The sequence below is a fragment of the Harpia harpyja genome, chromosome 18 (genome assembly GCF_026419915.1).
Source record: "Harpia harpyja isolate bHarHar1 chromosome 18, bHarHar1 primary haplotype, whole genome shotgun sequence".
Taxonomy (NCBI): domain Eukaryota; kingdom Metazoa; phylum Chordata; class Aves; order Accipitriformes; family Accipitridae; genus Harpia; species Harpia harpyja.
Genome location: NC_068957.1, coordinates 955,096 through 975,319, shown reverse-complemented (window position 1 = coordinate 975,319; position 20,224 = coordinate 955,096). Strand labels below are relative to the sequence as shown.

General features: G+C 51.3%; 1 protein-coding gene across 4 annotated transcripts; it reads right to left on the bottom strand.

Annotated features, from left to right (window-relative positions):
• Positions 1 to 1,326: 1,326 nt before the first annotated feature.
• On the bottom strand, positions 1,327 to 19,716 carry ARHGAP36 (Rho GTPase activating protein 36). 4 transcript variants are annotated; one of them, XM_052813511.1, is made up of 12 exons: positions 18,906 to 18,993; positions 18,072 to 18,241; positions 17,561 to 17,718; positions 13,935 to 13,997; positions 12,355 to 12,611; positions 11,170 to 11,365; positions 10,605 to 10,660; positions 9,952 to 10,102; positions 6,221 to 6,369; positions 5,391 to 5,561; positions 3,541 to 3,638; positions 1,327 to 2,577 (listed from the first exon to the last, which is right to left on the bottom strand). In XM_052813511.1, exons 3-12 carry the CDS (start codon positions 17,673 to 17,675, stop codon positions 2,439 to 2,441), a joined length of 1,395 nt encoding a protein of 464 aa, XP_052669471.1. In that variant the 5' UTR covers positions 17,676 to 17,718; positions 18,072 to 18,241; positions 18,906 to 18,993; the 3' UTR covers positions 1,327 to 2,438. The 4 variants fall into 4 exon arrangements, with proteins under 4 accessions (XP_052669471.1, XP_052669469.1, XP_052669470.1 ...); XM_052813509.1 differs by lacking the exons at positions 18,072 to 18,241; positions 18,906 to 18,993 and adding an exon at positions 19,461 to 19,709; XM_052813510.1 differs by having other exon boundaries at positions 18,072 to 18,995.
• Between the last annotated feature and the right edge of the window lie 508 nt (positions 19,717 to 20,224).

The window sequence follows — 20,224 nt, the reverse complement described above, 5'->3', positions numbered from 1 at the left end:
CAGCCTGGCTTTCTTTTTGAAAGTACTCTTTTATTGTTCAGCCACTTTTGGGAGGGGAAGGGGTGTCGAGTCCTTCAGCTTCTACTCAAGGTGCCAGTGTAAGCAGAAATATTTTAAACCACAACAAGAAAAAATAAGCTATGCCCACACGTTAATGTACGGCAGCTGTAGTGAGGAGCTCATAGCGATGGGCTGGGAGCTTCTACGGAGATAAATTTCAATCAGCTCTCTGCAAAGGTTGAGTTTGGGGGAGTTTCAGAGTCACATGTGAAACCAGACAATTAAACCCATTGTTGAACAGAGATTGCTGCCTCATGTGAGAAACTGCTGCCTAAATACAACCCAAAATGACAGATGGATGGAGACCTATGGAGCAACAAGAAGGAGCAACTGCAAAGCTAAATTCTCTGTGCACTGATTTTTTTGCCAGACAATTTTGTCACAATTCAGGGAAAACAAGCATCTCTGTAATCATCAGTGTGTATTTTTTGGTTTCTCCAGAATAAAAGTCATGGACTTGCAGCTGATTGCAGGTACTCCAAACAAGAGGAGCTGTGACACCAGATCCATCTGCCCCCAACACTAAAAAATCCTGGTATAGCTCATTCCTGTCTTCTTTCTGCCCTGCTGCTCTCCAGCGTTACCCACCTTCCTTCCCTACCTGTCTGCCCTAGTTTTCTACACCAGTGCTCCTCTGGGCACCAGTTCTCCTCCCATCATGTCCTGTACCAGCTTCCTACCTGCCTGCCCTCTTCTCGGCACCCTTCAACTGCATTTCCTCGGAAGTAAGATCTAAACTGTGAACATGACAATTGACATTTCAAGCCAAGAGATAATAAATTACATGATCTCAGAAGACAGACGAAAGACAAAAAATGTTGCGTGCAAAATTCACAGACACCTCTTTTGCTGCCCCTTTGCCTTTGACTTCCCCTTCCTCACACAGTGACTCTTTACCCTCCGTTGTGCTGGCTGTGGCTCGGTGCGCTGGACCGGTCCGCCCGAAGCGGAGCTGTCTGGGGATGGCTGTCCAGAGCATCCCTCCCTACGCCGCTGTTTCACCCAGGGACAACCCAGCCCATGGGGATTACTGCGTAAGGGGCTGCCAGGCCATGTCCGGCAGAGTAAATGGAAAGAAAATGAACAGAAAATATTTGCTGATAACTGTCATTCTGCCAGTTCAGCTAGAAGTGTACATTTGCATGTAACTAGCAGTGACGTCCAATGCCTGAGCAGTAGGAGCAAACCAAACCAGACTTTTCTCAGCCAAAGATCGTGAAAAGACACCATCATCTGTAAAATACATTAGAAGGTCTACTGACTGAATATTAACTCAAGGAAAATTAAAGTTTATAATCCTCAGAATATATTGTTCCCTCTTACTACACCAGCCATACATTTTGGGGTCGATACAGTGTTTTCTGTCTATAAAATGAGCAGTTTGAAACCTGGGTTCAGACAAAGAAGAAAGCTGTGATTCATTCTAAACATGGCAGGCCAGGGTGTCTCTGCAACGATGCTGCTGTTGCTTTAGGTCCACGAGACCTTTCCCTCTGCACAAGCCTGTGATACAACAACACAGGGTAAATGGGATCCCAGAGCACCAACTGCACAAAGTTGAACTGCAGTTTCCATCCTCACTGCCCTGCTAACGGTCCCCATCCACTTCTGTCTCGGGCCGCTCTCCTCCCTGTCTGCGCAGGGGGTCTCAGCCCCAGGCTACTGCTGCCCCCCATCCCCGTAAGCAGCCCCCCACCAGCACCCAGAAAATGCCTGGAGGTACACCAGACAGGGTCTACTTTGGACCTCTGAGTCCCATCCGCCGAGGACGGCACGAGCTGTCAGACACCTGCCTGCTGCTCCCCAGTCTGCACCAGTTCGCTGTCCCAGTGCACAGGGCTGGCGGTCATTTAGAGGGGAGAGATTGTCCTCCCCGGGCAGGGACGTCACGAAGCCACCGTGCAGTCCTCGCCTGCACTGCCACCCAGAGTGCTGCTAACCCTGAGCCCCGAGCTCACGCACAGCTCCGGGGACAGGAATCTCACGCCTCAAACCACTGGGAAGAAAGCAGGCTACAGCACACGCCAGCGGCTTTCCAGCTCGGTCCCGGAGCACGCTCCCCTTCGCACACCGCTGCCTACCCAGCCGTGCATGCACAGCCACCGCGCGAGCAGACGGGTTTCTTGGTTGCCATCTAGCAACAAACCCACGTGTGGAAAGCCTTTCTGCTGGCAACCTGCAAACACATCTCCTGCTGTGGGTCTGCCTACACCAGGACGGTTGGGCATGTCTGCTGGTAGCAAAGATGCTCCCGCAGGCATTCATACTCCTTTCGCTTCTCCGCTCCTCCAAAGTGGGACAGAGGACTCATTTTGGCTGGGGAAAGGTTGCCCAGTTTTGTCCACAGAAGGCAGTGCAGAGGGCCTGGCCCAGGCTTGCTAGATGCCAACATCCAGGTTTAGGAATGAGACGCTGCTGTACAACTCTGATGAGACCGAGCTGCTCTCCAGGGTGCGGGTCCGACCAGGCAGCGGGGATGGAGCATGCTCCTCTGTTGAATCCTCACTCTCTGGGCTTCTAAGAAAGTAAAAAAAAGAGATGCTGTTTGCAAACTGCTGCTATCACCCACTTCACACCCAAATGGCCTCTAGCAGTGACCCCGAAGATTTGCCGTCTCTTTGAACAGTCACGAAAGGAATGTGAAGACAGACAAGGAACGGTAGCAGAGATGACCACAGAAAACCCATTTCACACACGACAGTCCATGTTTGCTGAAGGAGTCACCAGCTCTACAAGAAGACTGAAGTCTGCCGAGCATGTCCTGCTTCAGACCTCAGGGGAGAAAAATACCTCCTTCGTTATGTGCCATGATCGTGGGCCCAGATCATGGGACGCAAGGCCCTTTTGCCCCCCGTCTTTAATCACAGGGAAGGGCACGAGCTCAAATTCTGATCCTCTGTGGGACTATCCTATCTCGCAGCCAAAAAGCAGATGTACAGACACAGCTGGCAGTCACACACACAGACACATGCGCACATGGGACAGGCAAAAAATGCACAGAAATGCAGACAACATCAAGGGGGAATAAAATTTGGAGGAGGCTAGTGATGGAGCTGAAAATGGAGCAGGCATCCGTGTGTGATCCTGAGAGGCTGGAGCAGAGGAGGGGTCTGGGGCTGCAGCAGGACAAGAGCTGTGTACGTATGCACACAGAAAGATGTGTGCAATGGAGGAGTTCTGATGCGGGGCAGATTTGGGTAAAGGAGAGAGCATGGCACAGGCTGGGGGGGGAAAAAGGGAGCTCCAGGGTACAGAAAAGCTGGGATGTTTCAGCTGGTGGAAGGCATTAACGCAGGAAGTGAAGGATTTTAGCTGGGGAGTTCATGACTGGAAGTGGTGGAAGCAACAGGAAAGATGGGCAGGAAGATCAGCAGGATTTGTCCGTCACTTGCCAGCAGCGCGGTGAGTGTTGCCGCAGGAGGGCTTTGCCCCGGCGCAGCGAGGTGCCCTCCAGCAGCACTGCGCCTTGCGGGGACTTACGGCACGGCGTTGAACTTCCTGCGCAAAAGGTAGTCGATGACATCGGGGTCTGTCTGAAATAGCCTCCTTAGGATGTCACATTGCATTTCTGGAGAGACCTGGGAGGGATACACAGACACACTCGCTCATGGCATCTCCTCCTCTCTGGAGGAGGACGAGCAGAGGCAGCCAAGGACAGCAAAAGGACTCCGGGTCAATACGTGTTCACAGAGCCACCGTGTTGGTGTCATGGCCACACACCTCCCGGGGGTCTGAGCAGGATCTCAGCCCCTGCTTTTCCCCTGCTAACCTGGGTCCCTTGGCTCCCTGCAGACCTGGCAATTGCTACAAGGCTTTTTGGGGACCTGAAATGTCACATTCCCATAGACCTGTAGGAAATGGATGTTTCTGGTATTTCTTGGGAATTTCCCAGGTCCACTCCTAAAACCAGGGCCAGGAGGACTGCTCAGTGTATGCTCTTGCCAATCCAGGGGATTTCTGCCGGGGTTTCAAAACAGTTGCACAGCCTCCACTGGGTTGTCCCTAAGGAGAACAGCCACTTCAGCTATGTGACCGCCTGGCACCCACCTGCATCGTGTCCCTTGGGGACTGCTTCAGAGTGCCTGAGACCACACGAAGCACCCGTGGTGCTCGAGCCGGTGCCTCGCTGCACATCCTCAGGGGCTCTCCCACTCAACCACCGTACTCGCCTCCGAGCAACCCTGCCTGTGCTCGGGTACCGCATTGCACCACTCCCGTCCTTCTCCACCAGCATCTCCCACACTGGCAAGGGGAAGCATGGAGCCTGGAGAGGCGTCCCCAGTCTGTCATGCCTCCCTGGCACCCGCGCTGCAGCAGGGCAGAGTGGAGAGATCAACGGCCAAGGCTTGAGGTCCACCTGGACAACCACGCAGAGCAGGATTTGGCCAGGAGAAGATGCAAGAGGCTCTTACTGCTGCCTGCAGGTGCCCTCCAGGGAAGGGTGGAGAGAGGATGGAGCCAGACTCTTCCTAGAGGTGGCTGGGCACAGACCGAGGTGCAGCAGGGACGAGCTGCAGCAGGGGCAATTCTGACAAGGAGAGAATTCTTGCCCTGAGGGTGGTGCAGCCCTGGGACAGGACCCAGAGAGGTCAGAGCTCTCCATCCCTGGAAGTATGTAAACCCCAGCTGGATGCAGCCCTGATCTAGCTTTGAAGTGAGGCCTCATCTGGTTGGTCTGGAGGCCCCAGAGCTCTCGTCCCATACGAACCTTTACATGAGTCTAAAAGATGCTTTTGGGAACCCCAGGTCGATGTGTCACCTAGGACAGGTTGAGCACTCCTTGCCTCACACTGATGGTCCAAATCATCCACTGAAGAGCAGATCTGAAGTGATCCCATTCTTCACTGCCCTCATCAGCTCTCCCCACTGTTACAGCCTCCCCACATCTGCCTGAGGCTCTGGCATCTCCACCCCACGCCATCACCTTCCAGCTCCTTCCCTCTTCTAAGGTCTCCCATTTTTCCCTCTTCTTTCCCCCCTTAACTGGAACTTTGGGGCAGAAACAGTACTGAGGTGCCACTCCTGCAGTTGCTGTTGGCCAGTTTTTTCTCATCCAAAACAAGCTCGGTCAGATGTCACCAGGGTGGAAAGCGACAGAGAAGATGGGACCGGTTCATGGCATGACCCTCAGCTCTGCCATATGCCAGTAACAAACCATCCCAAATTAATATTTACACCTGCCATGAGGAATGAATCACATTTTCACAAGATGACTCGAGTCACCTGCTGCTAAGTGGGGCTGTGAATACATCCTTCCTTCTGCTGCCATTAGAAGAGTTCAGAGGGGAAGGAAAGGTCTAGAGAAGCTGCCCTGAGAAAGCCTCACCTACCATGAACAAGGTCTGGTAGTGCTCAATCAACCTCTGGAGCACCAGTATGATGGCAGTGCTATCTTCAAAGTTCATGGCACCAGCATCTTTTTCTCCAGGCTTCTCTTTCTGAAGGATGTTGGGACCAAAGATTGTGGCCAAGTTTGAAACTGTCATTTTATTCCCAGGAATCTAGCAAGCAAGCACAAAAGGAAAGTGCAGATTATAGATGCACTGGTATGAGATGTCCCAGGATAGCCTCACCCACCCCAGGACAAGCTGCTGAGTGAGGCCGGGGTGTTGATCTGTATCCAGTTTGGTCCTCTCCAAACTGGTGGCAGGGCCAGCATGAAGGGTTTGTGGTGTTGGAGCACACGCTCATCCCCTCCTTGCATCAGGGCCTCCATTCCCATCTACCTCACTTACACAACACCTACCAGAAGGTAACAACCAATACTTCTATGTCATCTTACAATATGGGACAAAACCAGTCTCTCTGAACCACGGAGAGACTTAGAGCTTGAATTGTCCAGAGAAACTACGATCATCCTCAATGCATGATGATAAGTCCTTCATGAAAGCTGGAGGTGGAAAACCAGAATTAGTCCACAAAAAATGCCCCTTGCTCTGCCTACAGACACACAGCCAGGTCTCTCTGGGGTTACTGCAACCCAGAAAATCACTTAGCTGGACTGAGAGAAACCCAAACCTGCCATGGACAAGGGGATGCATCAACAATTCGGTTTTGCCAAAGGATTCACATGGGCTTGCAAGAAGCTCTGCTTGATTTTAACCAACGAACTCTGAGCAAACCCTTCTTCACGCACTTGACCCGTTTGGGCCAGCCTTACCTCCTGGCCATCAGGGCCCCAGGAGCTCTCGGCGTGCCGGGCCACCTCGCTGAGGAACCGCAGGAGCCGGTGCAGCGTGTCGCTGTGGCAGGGGGGCAGCAGGAAGAGCAGCAGCTGAAGAGCAGCCAGCTGCGCCGGACCCTCCATGGCTAGGCAGAGAGCAGCCCGTTAATTAGTGCGGTTCCCAGCCCGCTAGGCACTTCCAGCTGGACAGCCCTCTTTTACATCCATGGGAGCGAGCTCTGAGGGAGCCAGACCGGCATCTTACCCTTCATCCTGTCTATGCGAGGATAAGCACTCGGGCTGTGACATGATTGCATTTGGTATTTTATAGCCCCATAGTCAAAGACTGTCCTTGACCAGAGGGATTATAATCCAAATATCACACACACACACACCAAAAAAAAAAAAAAAAGCCCAGACTACAGCAACTGCACTTAGCAGTGCCAGGCAGCACATCACTGATCCAACTGCTGTCAAGCAGTTTTGGCAAAGAGTGGTAAGGAAGGATCTAGGAGCCAAATGTTTGAAAAATTGTACACGCTGTGATGTGAATTTTCATGGATTCACCCTACAGTGCACATGCAGTTCAGGGCCATTCAGCCTTTTTATTAACAGTGTCAGCAACCGGAAAGAAAGGCACCTCACTGCAGCAATAGCGATGCTGAGCTGACAAGGGAGGACAGGGAGACAGCAAACACTCAGCCAGCCAAGGCTAAAGAGAGTGCCTAAAAAAGAAAAAGGAGGGTATGATGCACGAGGGACATTCAAAGCTCTGTGTGATGGATGGCAGGTCAGGAAAGAGCCATGGATGAGGGACTGCGTTGTCCCATATCCTGCTCTGGTGCTGGCTGCGAGGGAAGGCTCCTTAGATCACTTCTATAGGGAGAATTGGCAAGATCTTCTGGTTCAGGTGTGAGGATCACAAACCTGGTGTGAAGATCCGCTCAGATCGCACACCCTAGCAGTGAGAAGAAAACGGGCAATGACAGTAGCGTGCAGTGGAGTATGTAACTAAACCACAGCCCTGCAACCTGCTGAAAGTCATGTCCACCACACAGCTGGATGGGCTCAAAAAGTTGCTGGGCAAGCAGCTGGAATAGAAATCTACTAACGGCTGTAAAATGTTAACAAGAGTTCAGGCTCCAGTTACTTGGAGACCACTGGAAGATGGAATATTGGAGAAAACAACACTGTTTGTACACATTCCTCCAAGTAAGAGACCCTGGTTGCTCCTGGAAATGGGATAGCAGCCCAGACCAACTTTGCTCCAGCAACATGTGCCCACCAATGCGTCAAGCCTGGAAGACATGGCTGTAGCCTGTATGCATCCAAAAAAAATATATATTTCAGCATTGTGAATATTCTGCAGTTCTGCTTGGCTTTTTGGGAAAATGGCAAAGGCAATCTTTATTAAGCTTCTCATCTCCCAGGAATAAAAATGAGAAACCTATGTTTTAGCCAAAGTAACACCAATTTCCGCTGGAGAAGGCATAGAGAAGGTAGTTCCTCTGACAGTTCCTAAGCATTTGCTTTACACTGTGCCCTAAAAGTCCTTATATGACAAAGGTGCATCATTTATTCTTCTGTCTTTTAGACTGCAGACTTGGATGAAAAATAGTCGCTTCACATTCAGAGAAAGATGGAAATATAAGAGAAGTAACAGCTTAGCAGATCTGGACAGGGGTTACAGGCTCCTGACCCACAGGGAGAACATCTGACATGGCCGGGGAAGCGTCAAAGCCGGGACTGGCAGCGACTCGAACCCTTCCAGGGGATAACCACAGGCGCAGGGAAGGTGCTGCAGGGCAGCATGCTGGGCACCCTTGCCTCCCTTCACGGGCAGCAGCCATCACACAACCTGCCGCTCCTTCACCATCACCCACCCTGGCCATGTCACACGCAAACAGGGAAGAGAACTGTCCATGGACACAAGAAAAACCAAAGAGGGGTGACCGTTGCTAAAATATGAAGATGCAAAGTCAATGGGTTAACACAGCTTCTGCAGAGAGACGTCCTGCTGTTCAGACCTCCTGGAGCTCTCTGCTGGGTCAAAGAACATGGGTGAGGGGGGTTGCTTCAATATCCCTGGATTTCTAGAAGGTTTTGGGCAAAGGCTCTCAAAGTTTTGAGGTAAATAACACAGCTGTGACATAGGAAGAAGATCCTCTGGGGGACAAATAATTCATTAAAAAATAGGAAACACAGGGTAGGAGCAACTCGCACAGTGTTTGCAGCTTGCGCTGTTCAAAGTGTTCCTTAACGAGCTTGAAAAAAAATGACAGCAGCGGCAGGAAGAAAGCTTTGGAAGCAGCAGTCTGGCCTGGCCTTCTCTCCAGCTTTAGGTAGTGGTTCCTTCCCTGCATCTTCCTTCTCCACGCTCTTTACAAGCAGTGAGACCATCAAGCAGTGAGAACGTCTTCTGAGGTCAGCAATCTCACCCCAAACGCTCTCTGCCCAGACTCTGCAGGTTCATCACCCTGCAGGCTTCTGGAAAGTGGGACGCAGGCAAAGGCCTGGCCCTTTGTCCTCCAAAAGCATCTGCATCTCCTAAAAGGAAGAGGGGGAATGATCCAACTTGCTGACTCTTTCCTGGCAGACTAAGTTTATCCTTGTGCTCCAGGATCTCGTCTTCATCACAGACTCTCCCATCTTGTCGGGTGTGGGCATCATCAGCTTCCCGGATCCCCTCTGCAGCTTTTCTGTAGGTGGGTCTTACAAAACACTGAAGGAGCTGGCAACTCAGATTATTGTCGATTTGCAAAATAGCCAATTCGGAAGCTCATATCAAACATAATGCAAATTCCACATCTAGAACTTTAAATAAAAGACACCAAATAAAGACAACACAGCCACTCCCAGCTGGGATGCAGTACTGGCTAACTTTTCACTTGGGATGCTATCTTCTGTTTCTCCCCTTTGATCCAGGTCTCTCCTGTCCCTGCAGAGATGCAGGTCCGTTGCACAGCTAGAAAAGATGGGCACTGCAGCCAGCCTTCCATCTCCACCACCACCCAGGTTTTCCTGATCTCCCTAAGGAGGCCGTATGCTGAGAGATGCCCGGTTCTCAGGATATATTTATCCTGAAGAAACTCAGTGCTGTGTGCCCACAACTGGAAGACACACCTGTAGCCCCATGCCTTTGCTCTAGGGTGACTTCAGCAAGGACAGGCTGGTTTACACTCCTGCTTTACAGCACACGTGCTGTATGCTCAAATACCTGAGCGTGGGGGCAGAAGATTGCCTCGTACGTTCCCCTAAATCCCTGTACACCTCTGTTGCCCCCACCACATGCCCTGTTTTGTTCCCTGATGTGGCACAGCCTGACAGCACGCCCATTGACATGTAGCTGCTCTTTGTTGATGTGGAAGCAGAGATTCAAGGATTTGGATTTGGAGAATCTAATCTAAGGAGAGAAGGATGGCAAAAGGGAAGCAACGAGATGGTGAAGGAGACCAAGAAAGATTGATGCTGGAAGCTGTGGAGACTGCCTAAAAACTCAGTCACCTGAAATATGGAGGGTAGGGGGACCTGGGCAGAGGATTTGCAAAGACACCCTTACAGGCAGTGCAAACTGCTGGGCTGAGCTCCTGCACAGCATGCTGAATTGTGCTGGGACCCGGTACTGAGCCAGGTAATTGCAGGAGAAGAAAATTCCCTTTTTTTCCTTACAAAACCAAACGTCGTGGGTGGACTGTGCAGAGTGAGAACAACACACCCCAGATACTCACAGGCTGTGCTGAGGAAGGCTGCATAGAGCTCTCTGGGAATCAGTGAATCCGGCATGTCCCGAAGAAACTCTTTGAGCAGAGCAGCCACATCATGAACGCTTTGATGCTCATCTAAGAAAACATCCAGTCCTTGATCAAATTCTTCCCTCAGCTTAAAGGTGGAAGAAAGGAGAAGAATAAAAGCAACAGTCAGTTCTTCCTCTTTATACAAGTCACGCTGTCAGGATCTGTCCTTGTACAGAGCTACTGCAACAGCAGGACAGGAGGGTTGGCTTCTCCCAATGTCCCCCTGATGCAGGGCACCCCCAAAAAAAGGCATGCCAGAGCCCAACAGCCTGCTGCTGCCCAGAGGATGGAACACAGGACCAGAAGGAATTCCTGGCTGGTGAAGGGAGCCCGGGGGGGGGCTCTGAAGTGCCAACCAGGTGATGGAGGCTCATCTGCTAAAGGCAGCTTGGAGACATGAAGCCTGCTCTCCATGGCTGGGAGAAGGACCCAGCAGCAGGTTACAGGTTGTCTGTGATCCAGCATGTGCCTGTGATATTTTAGACCTCTCCGTGTCAATGTCTGCTTTATTCATTCCCCACCCACACAAGCATCTGTCCTTTGGATGCGGTACTGCTGCAAAGGATGCAGTAAATGTCTCACTTTACCTGCTGGACTCTTTTCTTGGAGCTCCCAACACGGAAGATGCCCACCGTTTGGAGACCTGGGAGACAGACAGGTTAGTGCTCTGCATTCCCACAGCCCCCTGCCACCCGACTAGTCCTTGGAGCACCTCAACGCCATGGAAGTGGTTCTCTCGCACTGCACGCGAGGCAGTGCGTCCTTCCCCGCTCCTGGCAGAGGGGGTAAAAAGAAAGGGTTTTGGAGCCGTAAGATTTTCTGGGGTTGTCTGTGGGTCAGGGAGGAGATCTCAGCTGTACAGTCACTCTGAGTTGGATGCTGGATTTGCAGGGGGAGTTAAGGTCAGAGTGCACCAGGAGATGGGTCACTGATAGATACACAGTGACATTCACTTCTCAGTGCAGACACTACACCCAGCTCAGACGGCTCTCCCCGGGTGGCTTTTTGGGAGCATGCCCTGCCCCAGGAATCAGCTGCCTCCTCACATCTCAGGGAACAGCCAGGCCAGAATGTCCCAGCCCACCACCCAGGATGGGTTTTACCAACCTACTGTGGGACGGGCCATCTGGCTGGAGAGACGTGTGTATTTACCGTGCGTTTCAATGTGTTTGCAACATCTGTCCACAATCCGTGGGACTTGCCAGGTGATGGGGTTGAGGCTCAACATCTTTTTCTTGCCCAGGCTTCTCCGTGGATTCAGCTCGTGGGGGCGTGACAACTGCAGTGCCTCCAGCAGCTTGGAAGTGTTGTCACTCAGGTCAGTGATGGAGTCCACGGACATTGCGCCCTGAGATGGAGCAGAGGTGATTCACAGGGTGGCAGGAACTACCCCACAAGATCCCCGTACACCATCATTGCCATGACCTCAGAAGTTTGTGGGAAAGGGAAGCATCACCTCCAAAGGAACACAGAGGTCTACAGAGCCTGGCTGGGGTTGCAAGAGAACAGCAGAGAGACTTTTCATCTCCCATGCATTCATTTATGTGCACTGCTCCTAGTGTGACGTGTTTCTAAACGCAGCCTTCCTACTGGGGCAGGCCCTACACCCCACACAGACATGGGGAAAGAGGAAACATCCCCAAATCTTTTACCTTTCACTGCGCAATATACTGGATTTAGTTACCTGTATTGGAGCTGCTTTACACCCGGGGTTACAGGCACTTAGCAAGAGGCAGGCGTGGGTCTCTACTCCAAAGAGACGAGGCAAACCAAACCCAGCCTGTTACCCACCTCCCCTCGCAGGAAACAAGACTAAAGCCAAGAAGGTGGCCAAGGCTGACCGGCCACCCCATCTTCCTTGCCCTTTGACGCAAGGGTAGTCAATACTGCAAGCAGACCAGCTCAGCGGCACAGCTGATGTCCCCACAGCAGCGAGGGAGCCGACATGACCCACCATCGACAGCCACAACTTGTGGTGGGAATTTCAGAAGCGCGAGGCCCAGTCTCCAAGATGTGACGCAATGGAGGAGTAGAAAAATCCACGTGACTGATGACGAATCGCTTCCTATCCCTATCTACCTTTGGCTGCCTGGGATGTCCTTCTGGTAACCTTGGCTCCATAAGAGCTGAGCTAGTGTCCCACCCCTCACAGTCCATCTCTTGGGGGAAGTAGGGACATCCCGTTTCCCTGAGGACAGACCGGGACCGACCCAGCATGCAGCACGAATAACTCACATTCATTAAGAAAAGACCCTGGGAAACCATATTTATTGCTGGAGTCAGAGCCTCCCCCAACCTGCAGCACCATCACAGTGCAGCCCAGTTTTGCAGTCGTACCCTTCGCTGGCTCCAGGAGCTGTTGTTGAGAAAAGTTGGGGAAAACGGCTCCTCCAGGAAGACTCCACAGGGTACCAGGCCACAGGTCCTGCCCGTCGGGGACCTCTTCTGCCTCTGAGCCCGAAATCTCGTCACTGTCGCTTCCACCTCCAGGCAGAGCCGGCGGCTCTTTTTCACTTCTTCCTGCAGTTGCTTGTAAGCGCGATCATTGGCAATGACTTGGAAGAGCGGAATCCCAAAAGTCTGAGGAGAGCAGTCTAGGGAAAAACATGGGAGAAATGGAGAAGTATCGCTAGCAGGAAAAAAACGAGAGGGAGCTGCACTAGCACAGCCCAGCTGCCAGGGACACACGTGCATGCGTGGATAAAATAATTAACCGACAGAAGGGAATACCAGTAAAGGTAACCACCAGCACAAGAGTGAAGAGGACAGTGTACAAATCTGATTTGATACATGACAAGGAGGTCTGTAGCTTGAATCCTGGACGGCAGTCCTGTAACTATCAGTGCCCTTGCATGCACTGTCCCCTCCTGCTCCCTGCTCCTCCTCCGGCTCCCCAGGAGCCTGGAATGCCTGGGGTGGGTGGGAAGAGCATCCGCAATGACCCTGGGCAAACCCAGAGGGGAGCTGCTGCCCCTGGAAAGCCCCGGGGCATTGCGTGGTGGGACTCGGGGTGCTGGGCAGTCAGGGAGCCGAGCGGGGAGGGCACGGCGTGGGAGATGGTGTGCTGGAGGAAAAGGAGGGAGATGCAGGGGAGCTGGGAAGATGCCAGGAAAACTGGCCTCCATCAATGTGCTTGTTGCAGCCTGTCCCAGTTTTTCCTGAACTTTCCTTCCTTTTATTGTTTACAGACTCATGAAGATGCCATAGCATCTATGAAGTGGAGACTTCATAAATCACCAGAAATATTTGATACAAAAGATTCTTACCAAATTATAACCTCCAGATTTCTACAGGATTTGCATCAGCTGTGTCTGTTCAAGAACAGTCTTTGTATTAATGGCATCTTCCCCAAATAACTTTCCCCCTCCATACCTCCTTGCAGATACAAGGAGAGCTCTCCTTACTTCCAGCCTCCACACCACCCTGGGCCAAGGGGTTTTGCAACTGGAATACAAGCCACAAATCCATTTAGTAAAATATCAGACTGCTGCTCAATAATTTCCTTGAGTGGACTTTGTACTGGTGTGAAGAAAATTAATAAGTGCTCATTCCCAGCTGCCTGTGCTCTACAATTCTGGTTTCCCCAGGTTTGTGGCTGACGTCCTTCAAGGGACAATAAAACAGAACTCGAAGCAGCAGGACCAGGGGTAAAATGGGCAGATAGAAATATTCATATGTGTACATATTTACAAATGCACAGTCATGCCCACACATATTTCATCCACACACATACACATTCCTTCCAGACCCTCTCATGCTTGTGCACGTATTGTTACACCCCACTCTGGAGAACAGCAAAACAACATGGGACAAAGCACCTTGCTGAATTTGGGCACCTCCCAGCTCAGCCCCATCAAAAATCGCCAATTCTGTTTGAGAGCAGGTACCAAAACCTGGGTAAAAGGGAGGCTGCTCACCTTTCTTCTCCTTTGAAAAGCTCTCCAGTTTCTGCCGGATAGATTTACTGCCTTTAGGTCCAACTACGAGGAGAAAAGAAAGCAAAGGTTCCGCATCATTAGGCTGGTTTAGTACAGTCTCCCCTGAAAGACGTTTGCCTTTCTGCACCCTCGCAGGCAGAGCATGGCCACAGGCACCTCCCACGGGCAGAGGGATGCTGTGGTTCTGACGTGGCCATGGCCCAGAGAGGATGCATGAGGGCACGTGGGATGGCACGGTGGGCATCGGCTACCTGGGGGCAACAGCCCCAGAGGTGGGCCACCATCCTCCCAAAGTTGAGGAAGCGACCCCTCCACACCCAGGCAGCTGGACCCCGTGGCACCAAACCATAGTCGTGGGTTAAAAGCACCCCAGCTGTGGGATTCAGCCCACCTGGCTCAGACCACAGCCCTACAAACCTCTCTCCATCAGGGCTTACTGATGCCTTACTATCCAGATGTGCAATCCAGCAGTGCACAAAGCTACAGGTCAGGGCATACGAACCATCAGGCAGCCAGCAAATTAACTGGCCTTCCAAAACAGAGTCAAAATGAACCACAGCTGATCTTTCTGGTGGCATCCGAGCTTGCCGTGCCCTGCCAGAGGAAATGCCTGATGCTGCAACAGCTACCAAATGCGGTCTGTGCATGGGATGCGCTGGGAGACTGCGGTGAGTGGCCAAGACCAGCCACCAGCAAATGGGTTCTCACACATGAAAGGGCAGTGGAAAAACTTTAGCTGTCCAAAGGCTGTAGCTTAAAACTGTTCTGGCCACCTTTAAATTCTGCACCTATGTTATACAGGACTCTGTATTAATGATGATGTCCTAACGATTACTTAATGACTCAGAAAGCTACCCTAAATCATCCTCAGAGGTCTGGTCTCGACACTGGAAAAAGGAATACAGCCCCAGAAAAGCTTTTATGAATGTTTTACAGAGCATAGACAAATAAAGTTAGACAAAACACATACCACCAGAAATCCCGTACTGGTCCTGGAAAGGCAAGCCCTGCTCCTAAGTATTCCCCATGTTGCACATCCAGGAACAGCAGTCAGCAGCAATGAACTGAAAACTCACTTGCTGCCCACCCTAAATCCTTCCAGGACACATCACCCTGTTCTGGCTTGTGCTCCTTATTCCTGAGGAATTCTCTTTCTAGAAATAGCTTATATAATTGTTTGGGTTATTTTGTAACATTTAGAAGAAAGCTATGAAAGTTGGTATGAACAACATGTGCATAAAAGAGTAGCCTACATTAATTATTCTGCAGCACGATATGTGTTGTTTCATTCAAATGACCAGATAGCAGGAAGATGAAGAACAGCCTGAAGACAAAAAACACCCAGCCAAGGAAACAAAAGGCCAGCAGAACTTCAGTTTCAGCATAGAGTTAGGAGGGGTGACACAATGTGCTGAGCCTGAGCATCAGCATAAGTCTCCACTCCTAAACAAACCATGAGGCAGCAGATGGTAAAGAAACCATCAGGATTCCCCTGCCCAGAAAGCCTGAGCTGGTATCTCCATGACAGGGTAACGCATACAATCCACTACAAAGCTAGGAGATGAGGACAACTTCTTTTCACTGAGATGCATTACAGCAAGCTTGATGCTCTGCATCCTTCAGAGATTTAATCTTTCTTGGTCATCTCCTGCCCAAACCACAGACTTGTTCCTGAAGACTTGGCCAAAATGAGATTTAGTGCCCATGATGTGTTTGCTCTGTTGCTCAGGAGGATCATCCTGAGGGAGGCTGTTTGCTGTAAGGTCTGAGATGCTGCAGAAGTTTGTTGGGATTGAATGAGGTAAGGGACTGTCGGAAGGAAAAGAGCAGCCCAGAGGGTATCAAAGCCGAAGCTTGCACCAAAGGATGGTTCACAATGGAATGTACGCTCTGTGATCCTCATCGTCTAGGTATCTGGAGATACGAGGATTAAAAGAGGTGCTGAACACTTTTTCCTTGAGGAAAATAGTAACAACCGTGCAATGACTGTTTATGAAAGAAAGCGGGAGTTTCATGTTGGGGAGCAAGTACAGTCAGGTGGATGGACCCAAATGGAGACCATGCAGCCCAAATTCAGGCATTTCCAAACATTATGAACTTCCCTTTAAAATGCTGGGGTAGGAAAATGACGTTGCAGGTGCAATAGTTTCATAGCTAATCCTCAGCATCTCGCATTGACTGCCAGCCAACTAACTGCAAAAAGAGCAACTAGCAGGTAGAAATCTAAAGGATACAAAGATAGACAAAAGGAAGGAGAGATGCCCTGACAGCAACTGCTTCCTTCAAAACCCAGGTGATCATGAGAGTGATGTCCAAAATACACACAAGGATGAGATGAGGACCTTGCAGTCACCTGCACTTACCCCGCAGCAAGGGAGGAGCCCATCGGATGAAATGCAGCATGTTTAACAGCAAGGAAGGAAAGACTTTTTTTTTTTTGCACTGCACTGTTCCCTAGAGAAGCTACTGCTGCAGGGTGTCACTGAAAATGGGGTCACAACAGCTCAAAATAAAAAAAAAGAAAAGGAACCAGGATGTTTGTCTGGGGTGGCTGGTGCTGCAGCCCTGGGGCAATGGGAGTTCTGGGAATGAGAGGGAAGCTTTCTTTCTTTTAATCTTCTTGAAGCTATTTCATTGCATGAAATCTTCCAAACATTAATTAAGACAGGAAACCGAACTTGGATGTCACCCCGAGTAAGTACTTGCTGTCCAGTATGAGGTTGAGGTTGGGCGTTAGAAAATGCTCCTTCCCTGAGACAGGTCCCCAGAGACGTGGGGGGCTCCATCCTTGGGAGGTCCCAGCCCCAGCTGCCCTGGGCTGGTGCTGGTGACAGCCCTGCTGCCAGCAGGTGGTGGGGATGGAGACCCCCGAGCTCCCTTTGCACCCACGCTGCTGGTACCACGCGACCCTAGGGCTGGTGAGCTGTAGGCATCTCCTTCCTTACTGGGATGCCAAAATAAGGCCCAGGGCAGAGGAGGCATCGCAAGCTGGTCTGTCCACTCTTGAGTAACGAGTAAATTGGGGAAGGAGTCAGCTGATGCCCAACTCGCTGTGCTTCCTTGGTTCAGTGTGTAGACATCGGGGGACGCAGGCAGCTATGGGAACCCAGACAATGCCTGTATGTCTATGTAGGCCAGGACAGAGAAGCTCAGTCCCTGTGGAGCTTCTATATTTATCTGCCCACTAATTTCAGCAGCACTTCTTGTAACCTTGCATAAGCCCCATCCCAGCATCAGGACTTTGTGCTGGACATTAATCCAAAAACAAAAGCCTGTTCCATCCCAATGGCATTAAGATAGTCCCAGTAGAAGACCTTGCCAAGTCATATTGCATCTGGTTTGGATTAGGGGGATCAGAGGCAGACAAGAGGCAAGGTCATATTCTCACACTCCTATGGACACACAAACCCTCCTCAAAAGGCTGATTAGGCCTTCGAAGCTCAGACCAAAGCGGGAAACAACTAATAAAATGGACCGAAATGTGTCACAAATGTCTTTCCATAAACATCATCCCATGTTATGAAGTGTGGGCATGGGGATGAGTAGCAATGACGGCTCAGACCTCAGCCCTCCCTCAGCAGGAGCCGTCCTCTCCCATCCTCTACCTTTAGCCAGGCTGAGATCTCCAACAAGCAGCTTCTTCTGCAGCTGGTAGAGAGCAATCTCTTGCAGACTGGCTCTTTCCAACTCCGAAAGGCTGTGCAGGGCCACAGGCTGCATTTTGGTGCTTTGTCCTGGCAGAAGATCTGAGATAAAAGGTCCTCTGAAAAACATATGTATATATAAAAATAAAAGAGTCAGGAGCACATTGCGGAGATGCCTGCTTTAGGAGGGAAGCTGCTGAAAATGCCACAGGGTGTCTTTGCAAGTGCAGGAGACACTTGGCCCTCTTTCACCTCTCCAAAGAGCCAGCTGATCTGTAGGTGCCCCAGCCACACCGTCTCACTTTGACCTTCCAAGCAAAGGCCTTGGAGGCATCAGGGAATACGTGAGGGAACCCAGCCCTGGCTCCCAAGACCCTATGGGCTCCCTGAGGCACCTCACTGCTTGGCAGAGTAGCCAATTGTAGCTGCCATCTGTTTTCACGTGAAGCCCAACACCACGAGGCTCACGTACACAAGACGGGGCACATCCTGGCCAGCCAGAGTAGGGACTGTGGTCCTGATGCTGGGACTTGGCCATTCTTCACCATGGGAATATAGTCCCTGGCTGGCATCAGCCTCGAGACCACGCTCCACGTGAGCGGAGTCAGGATGGAGGCAAGTGCAACCATCTCCTTACCAAACCTAGAAGGCACAACGTGTTCCAAAAAGCAACAAAAACTCGTGCGAGGAAACGGCAGTAAGCAGCCCTTCGCCCTGCTTGGTCTGACACCTTATCTAACACGCTTCTCCCTTCCCACCTGGGAGCTGCTCAGCAAACAACAAACACGCGGAGCGAGGGGCTCCATCCCAGCGTGTCCTCATGTTGTGCCCACAGACCTAACCCTCAGCTGCAGGCTTTGGCAGCCACGTTGGGATCAACTCTGGATACATTCAGATGCGGACCTTCTTCGCCCTCCTGCCCCACTAAGAAGTGGCACCTAACAAAAAGCTCTTCCTGGCTGCTGCGGCAGCCTGAGCATTTCCCAGCTCCCTCCAGACACCCGCCTTGCTTTGCCCCTGCCCTCCAACGATCTTCACCAGGTCAGGGGGGCCTGAACCTTTTGGCATTATGTTAACAGGTCCCAGCAGCCCATCTTCATACAAATCAGCTGCTCCCGGCCAGCCCCTGACTGCAGCTCAACACGAGCAAAACCATGGGCTCCGGGTGGAAAGGGCTTGGGACAAGATGCCATCCTCGAACCGCTCTTTGGAGGATGCTGTGCGGATGTACACCCCTCCTCTCCTTCACCCACACCCCACCACATGCTGGGTGCCAAGGTTTAAGGAGTAACTGAGGAGCGGTGACCTCCTGAGAGAGCCTGGAACGGCTCGGACTCAGGCTGGTTTATGGCGGCTGTTCAGCCTGGGGACGCCGGGGCTGCACAGACGCTGCTGCTCCATCAGGCAGGGAGAGGCTGGACAGATGCTTTCCACTCTGCAGAAGGGTGGGCGTAGCAGTTTCCCTCCAGGGTGAGTGAAGAGAGCTTTGGGGTTTTGTTTTTTTTAGTCATAAAAAACTTCTGAAACCTAAAAAGTGTCACACATCCCACTAAATTAGACTTACAGCCACCTTCTATTCACAAGCTCTTCTTCCCTGCCTTTTCCCCCCATTTTAAATTGGTTTATTTCTTAATTTAATACTTAATGCTGAGCTTCAACTCTTGTAAATCGGACACTTCCAGCATCACCGAAGCCTCACCGACGCCTTTACCCCCAGCACTGGCTGGACCTGCAGCCCACAGCCCCGCGCAGGTCACGGCCAAACACCGAACATCCCGTCCCCTCTCCCGCATCTTTGGGGAGCTCTCCCTGTTGTTTGCAGCCTCCCACACCGGCTTCCAGCTCCTCGCCCTGCACTAACCTGGGTGTCCCCAGCCTGCCGGAGTCCCACACCCCGCGACGCCTCTCCGGCACCCAGCGAACCCACGGTCCAAAGAGCAAAAAGCAGCAGTAAGCGGAAGAAAGGACCGAGGTTATCAGCATGTGCACAGAAAAGATGTGGTCAGAGTGCAGGCTCCGAAAGGAGCCTTCCCAAAGACAGCTTTAAGGAAATAATGAAAAATAAATGCCTGGAAATCCCCTAGAGCCAGTGATAAGGGTGAGAACACCCAGGAGCGTGACAAGGCAGTCGGCGCAGGCTCTCGGATCAGCCTCGGCACAGCACTGGCTGCCCACCTCCATCCCCTGTGCCCGGGGAGGGCTGTTGTCTGGGGCAATGTTTATTTTGGCCAGGTTTTCAATTTCTAAAGATATTTAGAAAGTTACATAAATTTAAAAAAATAAATAAATATAAAAGAGTTGTTATGAACTCCTCAGAAGGGCACACCAAAAGGGAATTCAGCTAAAGACAAAGATATTCTTGAAACATTTGACATTTATTACAAAAGCTACATGCCTCAGCAGGGTCGTGGTGACAAACGTGAGATGCAGCATAGCCAAGCCATCTGGCTCAGCTCAGCACCTCGGGACAATTAAAACTGGGGTACCTGTGTGCCCACGACTGTCTCATACACTGGACTCGTGTGTAAATCACTCAGGAAAAGCTGGTGCAATCCTACTTACACAGCAGCTAATCCTGCAGACAGCCAGATGTAGCACTGACCCCCACCTGGAGTTTGGAGCTCA